The sequence below is a fragment of the Oryzias melastigma genome, linkage group LG3, assembly GCF_002922805.2.
Source record: "Oryzias melastigma strain HK-1 linkage group LG3, ASM292280v2, whole genome shotgun sequence".
NCBI lineage: Eukaryota > Metazoa > Chordata > Actinopteri > Beloniformes > Adrianichthyidae > Oryzias > Oryzias melastigma.
Genome location: NC_050514.1, coordinates 22,203,332 through 22,223,326, shown reverse-complemented (window position 1 = coordinate 22,223,326; position 19,995 = coordinate 22,203,332). Strand labels below are relative to the sequence as shown.

The 19,995-nt window shown below is 36.3% G+C and overlaps 1 protein-coding gene across 1 annotated transcript in view; it reads left to right on the top strand.

Moving 5' to 3' along the window:
• The window catches only part of ush2a (Usher syndrome 2A (autosomal recessive, mild)), a 191,137-nt gene that overhangs the window by 128,851 nt on the left and 42,291 nt on the right, over positions 1–19,995 (top strand). The window contains exons 63-67 of the mRNA XM_024295925.2: positions 8,377–8,600; positions 9,599–9,920; positions 13,822–14,019; positions 14,153–14,307; positions 18,597–18,795. Coding sequence (XP_024151693.1) covers positions 8,377–8,600; positions 9,599–9,920; positions 13,822–14,019; positions 14,153–14,307; positions 18,597–18,795 — 1,098 coding nt within the window. The remainder of the gene's footprint in view (positions 1–8,376; positions 8,601–9,598; positions 9,921–13,821; positions 14,020–14,152; positions 14,308–18,596; positions 18,796–19,995) is intronic.

Genomic DNA, 19,995 nt, shown 5'->3' with positions numbered 1-19,995 from the left:
GCAGCCACAGCGACAGTGTACTTTATGACGCAGAGCAGGAGTGTCACTCTGAGTCTTAAAATCAGGAGCACGTGCTTCCTCCTTCTTTGAATAATAAACACCTGCTGCAGATTATAATTATCCTCGGCGATTATCTTCTTCAGCGTATCAGCATTTTTTTCAGCCACTTCTGAGTCAGCTGATGCCATTTCTCCATAGAGGAGGGGGCGCTCTCGAGGAGACAATGCTGTTCAGAGATACACCTCAGCAGCGCAGCACCTCCTTCAGATTAAAAAAATTAAACAAGTATCTTGAGTTGTCAGAGATTTTACGACGAACCGGAAGAGTCACGTGACTGACTAATACGTGAAACCGCGAATAAGCGGGGAAACACTGTACGCCATTTACCATTTACACCATTGTAACTACAGTGGACTGGTAGGCTGCAGAGCAGCATCTGGATATTTACACTTTTTCTTATATCATTAGTGGATAAAACTCCAAGAAAAAAATCAAGTCTCAAATTCTCCAAATTGGCCTCAACCCATCATCTTCTCTAAAAGTAGAAAAACAACCGAGGACATCTCTGTCTAATGTTGCAGCCTGGAAATATTAAGTTTATTTATTTTAATTTAGATATTGTCCATGAGAGATGGTTTATCAATAAGGACATTTTTTCTGTCTTAATAATTTCTTGTCTTAGTGTTTGCTATTTTATTGTGTAAATGCTTGTTAGACACAGACCAATATCACCCTTTCTGGATGTGCGCATGTGCAAGAGAGACATGCATTTTGATGTTCTCCTGTTCCGGCTGCCTTAGGAAAAAAAAAAAAAGACACAAATTCACCTCTGAGTTGTGGGTGGAAGTATCTGTGCAGAGTGAGCCCAGCCTCATTTCCCATCATCCATCTGTTATCACGCTCACAGCTTACAGCCCCTCACAACCCCCAACCTAACATTAGCGGTGCAACAAAAATGTCGAGCAATATTGGAGGTATCCAGCCATTCAGTTTTGAGCCAGATGCCAGCTCGGACGATGAAAACAAAGACGTACTCGGATCTGTTTGTCTGCAAGTGGATGTGTCAGCCTGAAGCAGGGAGCTTGTTGCCCGCTCATTGGAGTGTCATAGCTCCAAGCTTTTTCCAAGTACATTTTTTCTGCTCTTCATTTATAAAGTTTTTAATCAATAAATACTCAGAAGCACAATTTTAAGTTTAATATGCGTCCTCCACTTTGGGAAAAATGCCACAAGAACACCTTTAAAAACAACAAAAGCACAGTTTTCATAGGAGTAGGTCTTTAAACAGTTGAGGTCAGTTTAAACACTGACTTGTATAAATATCAGTTACTGATGTACTTTAATCTGGGTAGTCCTGCAGTGTGTGACATAAACCTGCAACTTGGTTTAGTTTGATAACATATAACCTGAAATATAGTAGTTTATTGTCTATAAATGTTGGGAAAACTAGTAATGAATTTTTCAAACCAATGACAGAAGTAAAGAGCTCAGTACTTGTGATGTCAGTATGCTTGAGATTTTTTTATTGCCAATTCTCTATTATAAATGTCCATCAAGTTTCAGAATCTCTTCATTCTCCATCAGTTTTATTGACTCTTCTTTGACTCTTCTTGTTCACATCACATTAACTTTTGCTCTGTTTCACAACTCTTTAAAAACATAAACTTCTCTGTGTCTCAGTTTTTAGTAAATCCCTGTTGGGTGGTGACAATATAACTACTCAAAATCTTCTGGCAATCACACACACTTGAGAAGCAAGCGCACACATGTGACCATTACACACAGCTGGGAATATTCCTGTGATTAAAGATGAAGCAAAAAAAAAATGATACAAAAAAAGACAAGAAGACAACCAGTCAGCTGGGAAAAGAGTTCCTGTGTGTCTTTGATTATGTGTTTGCTCGGCAGCACTAGCAACCCACATGTGTGTGTCCACAGGGGAACTCTGCGCTCCGTGTGAGAAAGTCAATCCACTGTGATTTCATTTCCCGACATGACACATACTCTGGCCTCTGTGGAGCACAAACTGCATGTGCACTCACTTATAAACACACACAGTTTTTTCTTCTTTTCAAGCAAAGAGTTCATGTGTGGAAAGCTTCAGCCGAAGTCATTTTAAGTAATGTTGGTTAAGTTTGTTACACATGCAGTATCTGTGCGCTTTCGAGAAGATTATTAGTAATCAGTACAATAGTGAAATGGGCTGTAAGGCTTTTAGGTAAATATCTGTATGCTCTCACTTTGTTTCATGCCCTTTGTAATATATTCAGGTATTTAAAAGTGTTTAGTTTGTTTAAAGTTGTGGAGGGGTTTTGGTCTCCTAGAGAGCTTGGATAACTTTAATCCACAACACACATTTTTATCTATTTCATTGGCAGGGCTAAATATTGACTTATCATTAAGTGGAATGACTGAAACCCTAATAATAATTCACGTTGTCTAAGCACCTTGTGTTGATGTTCTGCTCCCGACGCTATTAACGAATGTATGCAAATCCTGCGTAAATCTGAAGATTAGAGCTGAAGCTTTCTGTGGTGGAAGAGAGAAAACAAATGTGTGCGATGAAATGTTGCGGGTGTGCAAAATCGCACACCAGCTTTTACGGGGAAATGGGAAACGAGGGTGTGTTGTACTAAAGTTGTTAACACAAATCTGGAAGCATGTGAGACAGAGCTTAGAAAATTAGAGATTGTATTTCTGCTGAATGCAAGAAGATTAGCTGTGAAGCTGTAAATAAGTCGTGGACCTTACGAATGGAGAGTAACGTATGGGGAAGGCAGGAGTAGAGAGAGTCACAAAGCCACTGATGGTTTTTGTCTTCTGTACCTGCTTTTTGTAATAAGATTTGAAAATACAACAAAAAGTGAAAGAAAAGTAAAAAAAAAAATGTATACAAATAAAATTAAGCTGAAAAATACATTTATTTATATAGACAAGTAAATTAAACTAATGTTTAAAGAACCACTCCAATGAAAAAATTTTTTTTTGTGTGTGTTCTTGTGGCATTTTTATCATGATGGAAGACATGTATAAATAAATCAACTTAGAATTGCATTTCCGAGTATTTCTTTATTTAAAATCGCTGTGAATCAAGAAAATTATGTTGGAAAAGCTTGTAGGTGTGAACTAAAACTTAAAAAGACAAGCCATGTGCTCCCTGCTCTGTTCCATTCTCATACAGAGAAATAGATTGTCTTTTTCTCGTCTAAGCTGGCATCTGGCTCAAAACTGTACATCTGGATATCTCTGATATTGTTCGCCATTTTTGTTAGTTTAGAGCAAGGGTCTGCAACCTAAGGCTCTGAAGCCACATTCAGCTCTTTTATTTCTCCATTGTGGCTCTTTGGCTTTGATGAATACTTTAAACTTTACTAATTAATTAATTTATGTTTAGATTTTTGACATTTAAGATAGGCCTAACTGATTAAAATGATGGTAAAAGGTTTAATCTACTGTCAGACTGGTTTATAAAATCAGTGACATTATCTTATTGCATTTAAATTTATAGATTTTAAAATAATTTGTATTCTACACTCATGTTGTCATATTTTTTTCACTAGTAAAAGAAGAAAAAGGATTAAGGAACACAAAAGTCAATGATAGAAAATCTCTTGTTTTTGTATTTTTAATTAAAGTAAATCTGCTGCAGCTGGAGGATCTGATTGAACACAGGATGTTTTATTTTGAAAGGCACTTGAATGTGCTATTGTTAAAATAAAAGAAGTTAAATTTATTACATAGAAAAACTCAGTTGGAGAGAACATTTCAAGGCTATATTTTATACATGAAAGGCTTTATGGCCACAAAAACATAAAGTGTATTTTTCTAACTTTGAGGTGAAACTTCACAACTCTCTCTGAGTTTTGGTCCATAAGAACCAGGATCTTTTAGTGTTAAAGGTTGCAGACCCCTGGGTTAGGGGTTTGAGCAACTTTAAGCTAGCAGGAAAGAGGGTGAAAAAAGAGAAGATTGGAAGTGGGAGAAGGCTTACTTGGCACCAACAGTCCTGCCTACAACTCAGAGATTTTCTAACCCTGGCCTCACACTGCAAGACCCTTTGGTGCGGGTAGCTGGATCGGTCTAGTTACAGCAGATGACTCACATTGGCTACAGATGGCTGCAGTCCTTGCGAGACTCCAAACTCACGTATGTTCATGGAATAACCCGCCTATTTATACTGGAAGTATGAGTAAACAAACATTCCGCCGTTATTTTAAATGATATCCATAACACTTTTTTTCATGCAACTCGTCTTCATACAATGGGCAAAAACAGAACTTGTATTAATACTTTTGTCGTATATAGGCTTAAATGTACATATTTGACTGTGTTACACGTATTGTGTAACAAGTAGGGGAGATCGAAGTTGTTTGTCACAATGACATAATGTTTACAACATAGTGAAAACAGTGAATACAGCGGAAAATAGGTTTTATTTAAAAAAATGTGCTGGATGCATTTTACACTCGCTCGCATGATATACTGTTTAGATCGTTAAAAGCCCCAACTTCACAAAAAGCAGATGCAGATTGCTGGATAGTTCGGACCTGACTGGATGCAGTGTGAGTGCGTCTTGCGGTTTTCAAGTTACGTAAAGACTCCGGCGTCCATACCGGAGCTAGACCGGATAGCCCAAGGTTACGAACTACTACCTCGCTGCAGAAACTGTCTTTGAAAATGACTCGGGTATTTTGATTTTGGCTCAAACAGCATAATCATGATTAAAAGAAACCGTTTTACAGTAGATGATTAGAGTGGAACTTCAACACAAACAAAACATTAATGGAGAACCAATTTCTTGTAACTTGAAGAGATAATGTTATGAAAAAGAGGAGTAGTAGTGAGGATACTAAAAAGTGGATGGATGAGTGGCAAACTGTCTTACAAACGTGTTCAGCTCTTTGTTTTTGTGTCAGTAAAGCTGAAGTAAAGCGTTCAGGCAATTGGCCACCAAGACCCCGCTCCACAACAGCTGCCGCTGCTAAGTGAGTTAGCAGCCGTCACACTGCCTTTATGTCACCCAATCACATACAAATGCGTTCGCCTGTCACTTGGACCATGTGATGGATGTGCCGAGGTTATAATGCACTGCAACGGTGCGGCTGAAAATATGCGCCAGTCTCCACATTTGGCCTTTAAGTGGAATGATTGCCTAAATTAACAACATTTAATGTGCTCAAAGTGTGAATACCGATTAGAGTGTGAAACAATAAGTTATTTATCACTCCATAACTAGCTGCAGCCTCATTAAAGGGCTAAGGCCATGATACAGAGAAGTGACTTAGTGTTTAATGTCTGCTGTCAAATAAAATGGGCACCACAGCTGGGAGTAGATGGTGCCACAGATGAGCATGTCATCCATTGTTAGGATAAATTTGCTAAATAACTCATAAAATGTAGATTATTTTTACAATAAACTAATTGCAAGACAATGAGGCTTTCCTCTAAACACCAGACTTTAACAAAAAAAAAAAGAAAAGCTGTTACTGTGGATGCTCATTAAAGTGTCATTTGTCTTTCTGCCATCATTAAAGCACATTTTTTAGTCAAGCCATTTCATGCTCATTTGTATTTCTGATGTATTGTCACAGCAGGGAGTTGCTGACTCAGCATTATTGAATATTAAAGCCCTAATCCAGTGCAGGGGAAAATCTTAGCAGGGCTGGATTTAGGTGTGGACAGAATTGCAGCCACCCAGGGCGGCATCTTGCAAGGCACAGCATGCGGTACCGGCAGAGAAGGACTCAGGATGGTAACTTTGGGCTTTTTGTCACTCATTTACATGTTTCAGAGTCAGTGATATCATGTCACAGTTTAGGTCGGACATCTTTTCCGAGTACTGACCCTGATTTGTGAAGTGAGCAATGTTTCTGAATGTGCACTTTTGCTGTTATTTTACTTTTTTTATACTTTTTGTACTTTCTGTTCATAGTAGACAATCTATGAATACATACTGTATGTAAAACTGCTGAAAACAATCACAATTCCACCTGTGGCTTCTGAGGAACTTCCTTCAAGGGCCTTGCCTTGCTCAAGGGCACCGCAGTGGGAGGGGCACTTCAGAATTTCTGTCCAACCGGTATAAATTTGCCAGTTCTCTATCTGGAACCGTTGATTCTCTAGCCAAAGGTTCATATCATGCATGACCCCTGTCTACATGAGAGCGAGAGTCTCAATTCACTCGTGAACTACGGTGGCCCTGAAGTACAAATCACATCAACAAATTACCTGTTGATCTCTAGATCACGACAGTTTAAAAAGCAAAACAAATGGAAATGTTTTTACACATTTCTAGGGATTATTAATTATAAAATGACACGGATTTGTTTAAAAAAATATTTTACACCAGGGAGGTAAAACCATATCCATCTGACAAATTAAAATATTTATTTTTCATCAACTTTAAAAATGTAACAATAAAAGCTGTAAAAAATAAGAATGATGACTAAATTAGAATGCATAATGTTAAGGGGAAATATTATTAACAATGTTATTATCTATGTGCCTCAAGGTATATCTTTGTTATGTATTAAGTGATCAAATATATAAAATTACAACTGAACATGTCTTGTAAAATGTTACAGAAATTTTAGTGGTACTTTAAAGGATTCCCAAGGCTCTCAACATGTTTCACTAGTTTAACACATCATTTTTTGGCTTATCTGTCTATTTATAAATCCTCTGTTTTTCTAATATTTTTTCTGCCTATTCCCCTTCAGGGCTTCTCCATGCTTAACATTGTTTTGCCGTCAAGAAATCTCTGCATCTACTTTGTAGCCACTTCTGCACTTTTATCAGTTATTGAAAGCCAAGTTACTCCAGTCTAAGACTTGGAATTGATAGAAATAGTAAGAAAACCTCCTCTAAATGTAATGTAAAGCTGCACAACATTTGTTGAGCAGTACAGTGATATCATGTATTTTTAAATGTCACCTTGCTGCTGAAAGTGATACATTGACAAACAGACTTCACCTATCACTGTCAGAAATGGCAACTCTCAGAAAAACACGCTTTCTCTTCCCCTGCACTCACATCCGGCAGCACCAGCGTTGGTTCTGAGCCGTGAATATGGGAGGAAATAAGAGATACGCAGGATGGACAGAGGAGGGCAGGTTGTTATGAATGAGAATGATAAGAAAATATGCAGAAGGATATTCAACACTCCATAAATACTTTTTTTTCTGTGCAGATCGGTTAGTAGAGATGGAAAAGGGGACTTAAGGTGTAGTGGGACATAATCTGCTACTATTATGCTGGGTTGTACAGAGAGGAAGAAGCTATACATTTGTGGTGAAAAGCTGGTATTCAGGAATAAGACGCTATGCTTTACATTTCTGAGAGGAGATGGCAAAAGAAGGAAGCCAACAATCTTTGACAAAAAAAATAAAAATAATAATAATTAATAAAGATATTAATGATATGAAAAAGATAGAGGATGAACTTTTGGATTTTTTTTACTTCTTTTCAAGCAATTTTGACAAATCTTTAGTTAATTCCGACAATTCTCATGCTAAGTTACTTAAAATGTGAATGCTGTAAACTACATGTAAATGTGGCTACTGAAGATGGAAGAGCTAATAGCTGAAAACACTTAAACTGATTGCTGAAAATGCTTAAGCTGAAAGCTTGCTAAAATATTAGCTAAATGCTAAATTAGCCAATAAAAAATGGAAAAATGTCAAATCTTGCCAAAACAGCTAGTATTATATAGTATAATATTGTTAAAATGTTAGCTAAGCTCCAAATTAGTCTAAAAATGTAAACATGTCTAAATTGGCAAAACAGCAAGCATAATGCTAAAATATTAGCTAAACTCTGAATTGTCGTTAAAAAAACTGAAAAATTTCTAATTTTGCCAAAAACCGCTAACATATTGCTAAAATATTTGCTGAAGTCCAAATTAGCCAAAAAAAACTTAGAAAAATGTACAATTTTGCAAATGTTTTAGCATATTGCTAAAATATTAGCTAAACTCCAAATTGGCATAAAAAACTGGAAAAATGTCTAAATGAGCCAATAACAGATAGCATGTTGCTAACAATAAAAGCTAAACTCCAGATTACCTTAAAAACCTAGTAGTTGAACATATTAAAGTTTGAATTCCAAAAGCGCAAGCAACAATGTTCTGAACCAGCTGAATGTTTTGATACCAAGAATACTTAAATCGTTGAAAGTTTTTGCGTACCGAAAAACGGACGGAAAAGCGCAGGAGAATTACTATAGAAATACAGATAATTTGTCATTTTAAATTTAAAAAATATGTTTTATTATGTCGGAAACTCACTTTTTCACTTTAAAAACAAATGTTTTTTTTTGTAGTTACATCAACAGTACGCATGAAAAGAACTATCATGACACTTTTTCTTTCTCTTTCAGGCTTTATCTGCTGTGGTACAGAGTACATAAACTCCTCAACCTCTCTTTGCTGTTTGGGCAATGACGGATATCCCATAATACATCCTGCTGGCAATGCCACAGTGACATTGAAGTGCTGTGGGTCAACGGTCATACATCAGGATGAGGAATGCTGCAGTGGGGTTGGATTTGACCCCCAACATCATGTGTGCGCTGACCGGGCCACACCTGGCCTGGTAATACAGGTATGTGTCTTTGCTGCAGAAATTCAATAGGTGATTTGTAGAGATATAGAAATCTTACTTAAATTTATCGTCTTTTTAGATTTAGCTGTTATTTCACATAACTTTTGCACTTATATTTATTCAAAATTTTACCTATTTTTTAAAATGTTAAGCATGTTTTAAGATTACATTGACATTTTTGATATATATTGAAGGTAGAATATATCTTTTATGTAATGGATATTCAAAAATATTTTAAAGACTAATTCTTCAATAAAAAGTTGCAAATTGTGCAGTATTTAGAACATGCTACACAAATCTCAAAGTTTGTAAACTGTTTAAGCAAACTGACTCCTCAAGGGTAAAATGTTTCTACCAAACAGTTAAAATGACCACTAAATAAGAACTTTTGAGTGAAAGATAATTACAGGGATGCCGTACAAACTCTTCTTCCAGTCAAAACCTGTCCTGATGCTCTTAAACGCACAGAAGCAGCATGATTAACAAGCCCTCCAAAGCAGATATTCTGCTCAAGGATGTAAACCAAAAGGGCAGAGCAGGGGTTCGTTTGGGTTCGACACCATTTTTAACGCACGCTCTCTTTCAAACTCACTCTGTGCCGCATCAGGAGTTGGTGAACAGACCCATCTTCCATTCATCAGCTCGGGTCATGTGGTGTTTGTGTGTTGCTAACTCAGCGTGAAATGGCACATTGATGCACATGCACACACACACAATCAGGGACAAAAGGTAGGGACTCATTATCTCTAATGATGTCATTAGGGCCCTTGTTCAAAACACCTTACACACACACAGCATTACACAAATTGTGTTGCTACACTTTGCATCTATTTACAGTAGAGGTAAGTAGACGATTAAGAATACACAACACAAGACAATACTCCAGGAAACTTCTAAAAATGTCTCTTAGTTAGAGGTTTGCTCATGAGATTACCTCCTATGACTTTACTGATGCTAATAAATTCTGTTTCCTCATCTTCCTCATCGCCTCTTTGCAGCATCAGTGTTTGCGGGGCTCGGTGTGTCCTGTCGCCGCAGCAGCCTCAGCTTACTGTGGCTCCTGTGACCTTGATCCTTCTCTGACTGCCTGCACATGGGTTCTGATTGACACACAATCCATGCCCCACTCGCCGTTTATCAGCGAAATACAAGGGACTCGCACTGCAGGCCTGTCAGTGCATGCAAACAGAAATAATACTTACAAAATAGCAGACATATACAGTCACAGTAACACTGAGCATGTGCCATCCGAGGGAAGCCTTTGCCCATCCCCTGAGGAGGTGGTGTACAGCGGTGATGCCAGCAGTCAGTCATATACAGGTAAGTCATACAGTATACTTCTGTTTGTGAACGTTTGTGAAAGCAGTTTTGTTTTTGTCTGTTTTCTAATCAGAATTTATTTTCTTTTAGTCTTTTTTTCATACTTTGAACGACCCATAAGAAATACTTTCCAACTAATATTTATGGCACAAAAGTTTAACCAATTCAATTTAATTACATTTATAAAGCCAATATCACAAAACAAATGTCTCATTGGGCTTCATCCGTTCATACCAGCCAGGATTTCACCTTCTATAGTAGTTCTTCTGTTAAATACTTCTCTAAGAAGCACAGCTGTATTTTTTTAAGAGAAAATTAATGTTTTCAACCTCATTCAAGATTTATTAGAAAAAATATTAAGTAAATAACTTTTTCAAAGACAATATAATTTCCCTTTTTAACGTTTTATAAGATGAGATGAGATAATAGGATAGAGTGCAGCGGGGTAAGAAAGGATATGCTAGGATGGGATACGGTGTGGTAGGGCAAGATAGGGTACAGTACAGTACAGTAGGGTTGGGTAGGATAGAATAGGATAGGGTAGGATAAGATAGAATAGGATAGGGTAGGATAAGATAGAATAGGATATGGTACAGTAAGATATGATACAATATGGTAGGATATGATGCGGAAGGATAGGATAAGATACAAAAGAAAGAGTACGGTAGGATACCATACTGTAGGGAACGAAACGATACTGTAAGACGCGATACGAAAGGATAAGAAAGGACACAATACGATACAACACTGTGGGGGAAATTATATCAATCTGTTACTAATATTTCAATTATTCCAATTCCTATATAAAAAAATTAAAAAGTAATTTAATTTGAAGTTTAGCATAGTTTGAGTTTCAGTTTAAATCAGGGGTCCCCAAACTTTTTCTTGTGAGGGCCACATAGCTGTTTACTTCTCTAATGTGGGGCCGGGGTCGGTTTATAGGCTAAAAGAAAATCTGTGTGTCTAAACATAAACATTTATGGTTTTCCAGAAAGCCTCACATAGCCAAATTTAAAATAACTAATTTCTGTAATCTTCACAGAAAAAAATAATACTAAAAATATTTTAAAAATAAAACCTATAAATAGTCTATCCTCTCCCGTCACAGCTCTGACTGCAGAAAGATGGAATAAAAAGTTACGTTCTATGTCGGTCTCGATCTGCCAGATTGAGGAAAAAAAAAAAAAAAAAATCATGCGTCTCTGATAGTGTTTGGACCCCTGGTTTAAACTATTAGCATCACTTGTGTGGATATTTCCACCTTCTTATGCTCCTGTAAGAACACAATAAGTGTTCCTAAGCAAACCAGTACATGTGACCTTTCGAGTCCAGATACGACATAATGATGGAAGATGTGTGACTGAATGGCTGAAAAGAAATAGATGAAAGAAATCTTTTGATGTGTATAGACACAATTTAACAGCAAGAGTTTCACCAGCTCTGTTGTGGCCTTCTTGTTGGTTCAAGTTGATAGAATGAATGTGGTTGGACTGCACCCAGGGAGGGTCAGATGGATTAACGCTCTCTGTCAATCAAAATATTAGGCTGTCTGTTGCATGCAAAAAGGGAAAACAAAATATGAAAGTAGACACAAAAAAAATGATTAAAAAAATTGGAATATTAATGGAATGAGGGTTGTCTAGCGAATCACATAACAAGTTGTAGATTATACCTTGGTTTGAAAATAAAGACATCAAGAAAAAGATGCCCAATTCATCTCAATAATATAAGCTTTTCATTAATAAATAAAACGTCAACTCTAAATTTAAATATTAATCTATTAGCCGCTATTTTTTAAAATATCTATTTCCTTCTGTAGTTGGTAGTTTATGAATTTCCAATGTTTTTCTTTAACTGTGAGCTGTGCCGATACTTTAGAGGCCGTCCACAGTCCTTCACAGATAGATGAGGAGCTACTAACACAGAACAGCCATTTACGTACGGCAGGGCTCAGTGAACGTGGAAGTATGCAGAGAGCTGCATTTAAATGTGCTGGCCAGAGCAATCAAGGGGCTTCATAGACACATTTTCCTCCACACATTCTGAACCACACACACACACAGCAGGACAGCTGTTGCTGAGTATATTAGAAGCTGTTACAAGCTAACTCAGTTGATGCCATGTGTCATTAAAACTTTGAAATGGGTATTTAGATGCCATTTCACTATTCCCTGCAATTTATCAGCCCAGTGGGAGTAAGAGCAGGTGTGCGTTATTTAAATGTGGGGCCACATGTTTAACTTAGTTTATTTAGCAAAAAAATAAATCTCTTTTTAGGTGTTAACACGTTTTGGATGGTTGTATACAGAATTTTTGGTGTAAGTACATTCAGTGAGCGTCTATGTTGAGTACAGAGTTCGACTTCTGTGTATGCGCTTGATTACTTAGAGTGTGGCACGAGGTGGGAAAGATAAGACTTTCTTGGTGAAGCTGTGACACCATCTGGGCAGACGCACATAAAGCTGTCGACACCCACCGTACACCAGATGTTTCTCATGCGCACGTACATATACACACTAAAACTGATCATACTATGCTGCTGGGAGGAACTCGCACAAAGAAGGATCACACCCATCAACACTGGATGCAACGTATTATAAAAGAAAGTCTTCATCTTTTATTTGGAAGCCTTTATGTGTAAATTTGTTTAAAAAATGTTTGTTTTTAAAAAAATATTGCACAACAACAGGAGTAATGCATGACATTTGTTAACGAAAATAGTTCACTAACCTCATAATTTAAAATATTGATTAAGTGGGAGACTACACAATGAGGGATCAGGACGGCCGTATGGTCTAATTCCCTCTAAACCGCTGAGGTTTCTGGTGTCTGTTGGAATAAATTACATCTTTGACATCTTCTTATTCTGCCTTTTTTAAGCACAGTTTATTTCTAAAACATTTCCTTTACAAGTCTGTTCTTACATTAAATAAAAATTAGTTTTTGGTGAAGAAGATGTGTATTATCATTATTCAGTGTTTATTCTTGGGTCTTAAATTGGTACTTTATGAAAAATTTTGCTTTTTTTTTATTAACTAAACAAAGGAAAAAACTAAATTGCCAAAACAAAAAAATTTCACTATAAGAAATACAAATTTAATAAATTATTTTCACTTTTATATGAATGTTTTTCATCTAAAAATGCTAAATTAGATAATGTAGTAGGCTCATTGTGCAGAAACATTCAACAGTGATTAGTATTTAGGTGAAACTTATTAAAAATGACAATACTTAGATTAGATCATTTCTAATGTAAATTAAAATTTTATTTTTTTTCCAGTAGACAATAAATGTCAAATTAATTTGTGATTCTAATTGACCAGGCAAAAAAAATGATGTTATTGACATTTTTTAATGGAAATATAAAATTATATTTTGTTTTTGTTCTGTTTTATTTGCCAGTGGCAGTAGTTTTATGCACACCCACCATCTTCACCTAAGAATTAGACGTAAAACTGTTATGTGGACTAAAGTGTGGCATCGTTTTCCTTTATTTAATATTTTAGAACTTCTGTGTATTAAATCTAAACTTGTTTCTTTTGTAAGCATTTTTTTTTCCATGAGAAAGTGGAAAATATTTTAGGTTTTTACAATTTGCATACTTAAAGAGAGTTTACATACTTTTGTTTTTTGTTGTACAATTTTATTAAAAGTATAATAAGTCTTTGAAGCAGAACTAAGTGTTTCCCATAACCCCTAAATCAGTGGAATAGGATTTAAAATTGTAAATCACCAGAAGGAAATATACATTCTGTAATATGTATTTCTCCAAAACTGAAAATATTTTAGCAGGTTATTTAATTAATTGATTATTTTTATTGAAGCAACAATTCACCTCATTTAGCTTTTTTATTGCATGCTTTGTAGGAATAAATGTGTACTTTTTTCTGTTTTGATACAGACTCTGACTTGGAGCCCTTCACGATATACGAGTATAGAGTTGGAGGTTGGAACAGCTTTGGTCGGAGCTCCAGTAACATTACAGCAGTGACAACCAGTGAAGACAAACCCTGGGGTGTGGCTCCGCCCCGCTGGAGTCGCCTCCGTGAACGAGACGACATTATCCAGTTAAAATGGCAATCTCCTGCCAGACCCAACGGTTAGTATGTCCTTAAAAAATAAAGGTTGTACCTTTGCAAGCAGCACTCTCATTTGAGAATAAATCAAATTAAGTGAATTTTAGAAACATTTCAAATGCAAAGATTTCAGGGTTTTTCTTTATTTATTTATAGGGCGGATCACCCATTTTGTTATACTGAGGGACGGACAGGAGCGTTACCGTGGAGATGAAAGCAGTTTCACTGATGTTGGTGGGATCAGGCCTTTACAGGAATACGGTTACCAGCTGAGGGCCTGTAATCGGGCCGGTTGTACTGACAGCACAAAGGTAAGACTTCTAGGGCCTTCTCTGGGATGTGATAAAAGATGATGCAATGACACACTTTGTAATGCCTTGAAGGTTGTGGGACTTACTTTTCTTTACTCCATTCAACTTTGAATTTCACAATCTTAGACAGTAAGCATTATGGGTAGCGGCCACGTTCTAAAAATACCTTGCAATCGGTGAAGTCTACAAAAAAATATTACAGATGTTTAAGGGTGTAAAATTCCCCCCTACACACTTTATACACTTTTCTCACACAGACATGAACATTTTCACACTTTTCTGTCTTCTTTAAATTCTCAAAGTTCAAACCTTTGCAGGAATATGCGGCCAACATTATAGAAAGAAAACAAAGATCTGCTCACGATCAAAGATTTATGAAGATTTTGTAAGCTGAACGCGTTCCGTACAGGAGTCACGCCACGGAGGATATTGATCGACAAGGTCAACAGCCAATCAGGATGCAGAACACACTGCTCTGTTAAAAAAATAAACATGCAAAATTGCACCAAAAAAATCCTCGGAACGGCGATATCATGAAAGATGAATCTTGACATTGCAAGTGAATTGTGTGCAAGTTATCTATAAGAGAAATACTGTGAACACTCACCATTTTCAGGGCTTTGATGGTTTTGATGAGCACAGTCTGTTATAGACAATAACATTTTCTGGTTGATTGAACATTAAGTTGATTGTTAGCCTTTGTAAAGCCATTTGTAAATACATTTTGAATTGTGCTGTGAAATGCAAAGCGTGTAGAGACAACAAGATGTAGATGTACTTTGTTAAAGTAGTGAAGTTGGAGTCAAATCAATCAAATATAATCAAATATACTTTACTGTCCTGAAGGAAAAGTGCCTATGCTTTAGGTGAAGCAAATGTTACCAGAACAGAAACAAGTTGTTCTGTTTTGGCGTGTCTTTCTCTAAAATAAAATCTAAAATGCTTAAATAGCAGGAAACATCTTTTCTTATGAAACCTATAAAACCATTAATATCATATTTGATACACATATTTCTTAGACCCCTATCTTAAAGGATGATCCAAACTTTCCTTTGGATATTATATTATTGTTCAATGTTTTCTGTCCTGTAGTTCAGAATCATTCCACTAGAGGCAGTAGAGGGGCTTTTCCTGCTCATTTCAAAATAATTGCTGAAATGAAAACTCTAAAAATACATTTGGCAGGAAAAGTTTTGATAATTTTCTAAACTTCATGGTTTGAATAATTCTTTTATTGTTTAGCATTTTTATAAATGACTACCTTCCACAATGTATTCTGTATTGTATGCTATAATCTGTATTGACAGAATGTAAAATATTTAAAAATTAATTATTTATAATGCTGTTATTGCTGCTTATTAAAGATGTGTGTATCAAATTTGAGACGGTGAGTAAACAAGGTAATTTTTTCCCCAAATACTCCAAAATACTTTACATCATAAACTAACATTGTGGTGAGCATAAACTTACTAAATCCTCCAATGTATTATAATTGGTACCATCTATAATGTCATAAACAATGAAATTGCATTTTTTTTAAATGATTTCATCAAAGGGTTTAAAAAAACATCTTAGTTCCAAGACACTAAAGTTCTCTGTCAATTCTTTTATGTAGTGGGTTTTACATGATTAAGTGGTGCAAATCTACATTTAAATTAGCTCCAACTTCATTTAATTAAAAAAAAAGCTTTTATTTCACTCGCAAAAAATGTTTAAAAAAGTTAAAAAATTGTCTGTGTTCTCGGATTATTTTAGTAATTAGAATATTGATGCACTATGTCTTAGATAAAACAATTTATACATAGTTATGATTTGTTTTTTTAAATTATGTTATTTATTTTTTTTGTTTATTTATTTTAAACCAGCCCGAATGCTTGTTTCAGAATAAATAAAAAAAATTTTCCCAAACGTGCAACAAACCATGACAAAATTTTGCAGCTGATTTTATTATTAAACCATTTTTCTCAGTAAAGCACCAAAGAGCAGAACTTGAACTTTCAGATTCTCATGACTACAAACTTTGTCCATTTAGCTGAGGCAGAGTACAGACACACCCACACCACAAACTCAATCCCTTCCCTCCATGTTTCTCTGCCTAACTCCTGGTCTTACACACACAAACACACACTCCCAGTAGAGGCTGGAAAAGGAGTGAGATGTATTAGTTTGTACACCAGTGAAAATTGGCCAAACAGTCCCAATTATGGGATAACTTGAACTAACCTAATACACCACTGCAATTACCTGGCATCAGTTACCTCTCTCTCACTCACACACACACAGTCGCACACAAGTGCACGCCTGCAGTGACAACAGAAGGTGCTGATGTAATACAGTCGGTCACTTAGAGCAGGAAGAAGAGCGATTGGTCCTCCTCTGACTTCCAATCCTTTGGCCCTGTTCTTTGCCATTTGTCTCCTGTCATTTGCTTGATCCCAACGTTTCAGTTCCCCGTTTGTCTCAACAGTTATCGCTTTACTTTCCTAAATTCTTTTATCTTTACGCTTTCCACTGTCCAGCAACTATGTACGTTTTCACAAAAACTGCTGTCTGAGGTGTCTTACATTCATATCTCAATTTAACAAACTCTATTGTGTCAAAATGTATCACCTGTAGTGCAACTTTAGAATTATGCCCTTTTTATGCCTTTGGGTTTTGTGTTCAAGGTATTAGTGAACTATGAAACCCAACCCAGTCTTTTAAATCAAGAGACCGGTTGCTAAATCAGAGTTATCATTAAACTCTTCAGTGGAAAATGGAAGAACCTGAACAACTTTTTGAAAAAAAAAACTAAACCACAAAGTCCTCAAAGCTCAAATATTGCACACAAAAAAATAACTTCACTACTCAAATTTTCTGTTGTCTCTGACTTCAATTTTTTGACTGCCAAACAAATAAATGTAAATTACTTTATTCGACCCGAGGAGAAAAAAAAAAAAAAAAAACTTTCTTTTTAACTTTTGGGTGTTTTTAACATGTTAGCATTATCTAATAACGTAGAAAAATATAATAGAATTTCTGATTAAAACTGCATTTGAATATGTCTTTATTTAAATCGTGATGGATCAGTAGCAGATGGTTTGAAAAAGTTTGGGTTTGTAAAGTAGTAACTGACTTGGGCGGGTCAAAGTATTCCTTCTCTGCCACAATTCTAAGGAATCCACTCGTCGACAAATAGATCCACGTACGTCTTTGTTTTCCTTTTCTTTGCTGGCTTCTGTCTTAAAACTGTGCGGCTGCTAACTCCAAAGTTGCTTGCTAATGTTAGCAAGTTGTGAAGTGCTATAAGCTAGCAAAAGAGTGTGTAAACAAAAGAATGATGGGAAATTAGCAGCGCTAACTTCTGGCTAACAGTCCTGCTCACAAGCCAGAGGAAAATTTCTGATGAGCTCCTGCCTTTCTGCAGAAAAGTATATTGTATTTTATTATGTATTGTAGGAATAAATGTGTACTTTTTTCTGTTTTGATACAGACTCTGCAGACTAAAAACTGCATAGTCATAATTAAAATACCACTGGAAATGCTTTTACAGTTGGAAAAAATATAGTTGGAGTGGGACTTTAAATAATTACTCCAAGTATTTTTTTCAACCAGTGTGTAACCTTTAGGGTTACTTTATTAGAAGTCATGAAGTCGGGTTTGAATTAACATTGAGGAACTCCCTGATTGGTCCTTTGCCTCAGATGCATCTCTTTATCGTCTTTTGCTGCTGCTGTTTCCTCTGCTCGTGCGTTCACCTGTATGTACCTGTGTGTGTTTATCTGTGCACTCTCGCCCGTGTGTCTCCTCGGTTGTTGTAGCAGTGCTCTAATTGCGTAGCACTGTGTGGGACAGCTGGTGGAAGTGCTAGTGACAGTCTATTAAGGCAGGATATCCCTCTTGCCATTAGCAGCAGATTGCCCTGTGATTCTGTGGGCGCCACATTCGCCCAGCGTTCACAGAGGCTCACAGGAACCACGTGTGGAATTTACAATGGGATGGTCATCCTTGGTAACACAACATTTTGACTGAGCTCTACCTACCTAGTTTATGTTTTATTTTTGCTTGTGATGAGTGGTCATATTTTAAATTTCAATCTAAATAAAAATTATACTTTTAGTTTCCACATCTGAAGCTGTATATTATTTTAAAAGTTTTAAACTGCAACAAGTTTTATGTTTTAAGTCAAACATTTTTTTGGAGGGTTATGATCATTTTAACTGTGTACACAGCTATTGCAGAAATCCATCTGTTTGCTGCATCCTGTCTTGGATCTTTCCATTTTCGGAGTGTTTGCTGGATGTGTCCAGGTGATGGCTGTGACAGTTCAGGGAGTCCCAGAGGGGGTGCTGCCTCCAGTCGTAAAAGCTCTAAGCCCCTCCTCCCTCAGCGTGAGCTGGTCTGAGCCTTCTCGTCAAAATGGAATCATACAATTTTACCACCTGAACCAGAATGGCATCGGAACCGTGTTCACACACACTGGTGGACCCAGAAATTACACTGTAAATGGTAAGAAACGTACATCATTACTCCCTTATGTCAACTGCCCTCCTTTGCTTCCCTTCTCTTCTAATCTCTTATTTTCACATCTTTTTTTTTTAGTTCTGATTTTGAGGAGCAAAATTATGGCAAAATTTTTATTAATTCCAACTTTACTGGAAACCAGTTGTGTAATAAAGCAGCAACAGGTTAACTTACATCATTGCTGTGGGTCCTTTAATTGCGTTTTTAACATTGGACAGAATGTCCACACCGTCCCTTCACATAAACCTTTGTAGACAGAAATGTGTGCTTTAGGCCCTTTATTTTAATAATCATACTACAAATTATTGTTCTACTGAAAGTTACATGTAAAAAGTTCCTAGCAGAATTAAAAAAAAATCATCACCTATGTTGATACATAAATAGGTCAGAGTAAAAGAAATTGCATTCCAAATTAAATGTAATTTATTTTTAATGCTAAAGTCAACCCTAAATATTTTTTTAGGTGGAAGTTCTCTGACAGTTTCCCTTTACAGCTCTCATCTTGGACTCAGACCAGCACCAGCTTTGCCAGTAGCCAGTAGTCTATTCCCATGGTGCCTGTGGTTGGCTTGTGTAGTCAGAAGTTGCATTCATGTGTGTTTATATGAGTAGGCATGAGACAAAGTAAACAGTGCCAAATAGAGACAGTAATGTGCTGTAATACTGTACCAGCCTCAAGTGCCAGTGTAAGCAAGCAGCATGTGTGTGTGAAAATCTCATGTCCCCCAGTGAGACACTAGAAAACCAAGAGCAGTCAGCCAAAACCACGACTGAGGCAGCCTCTCCCGCCCCTCCATCGCCTTATTTATATGTCTGCTGTGGACCTCTGTTCATCATACATTAAGATTTAAGAAAATGCTTTATAATTATATTCACCTAAAATTTGGTTTTCTAGGAAAACATTATGAAAAACAGTTTGTTTTTGTTTTATTGATAAAAAATCAAACATCTAAAAGCTGATTATTGGAATTTTTCCCCACATTTAATAGATGATATTGCACTTGTGCATTATGTTTTGCTGTTTTACATAATAGTTTCTAAACTAAATATCTAGATGCAATTTGTAGATACAAATTCTGTTTCTTGTTTTTTTTATTTAAAATTTAGAGAATAAACTTCAGTTTATATATTTGTGTTTTTTTGTCTCTTTTCACCCTAGTAGAATCTTTTGTAGAATTGGGTAAA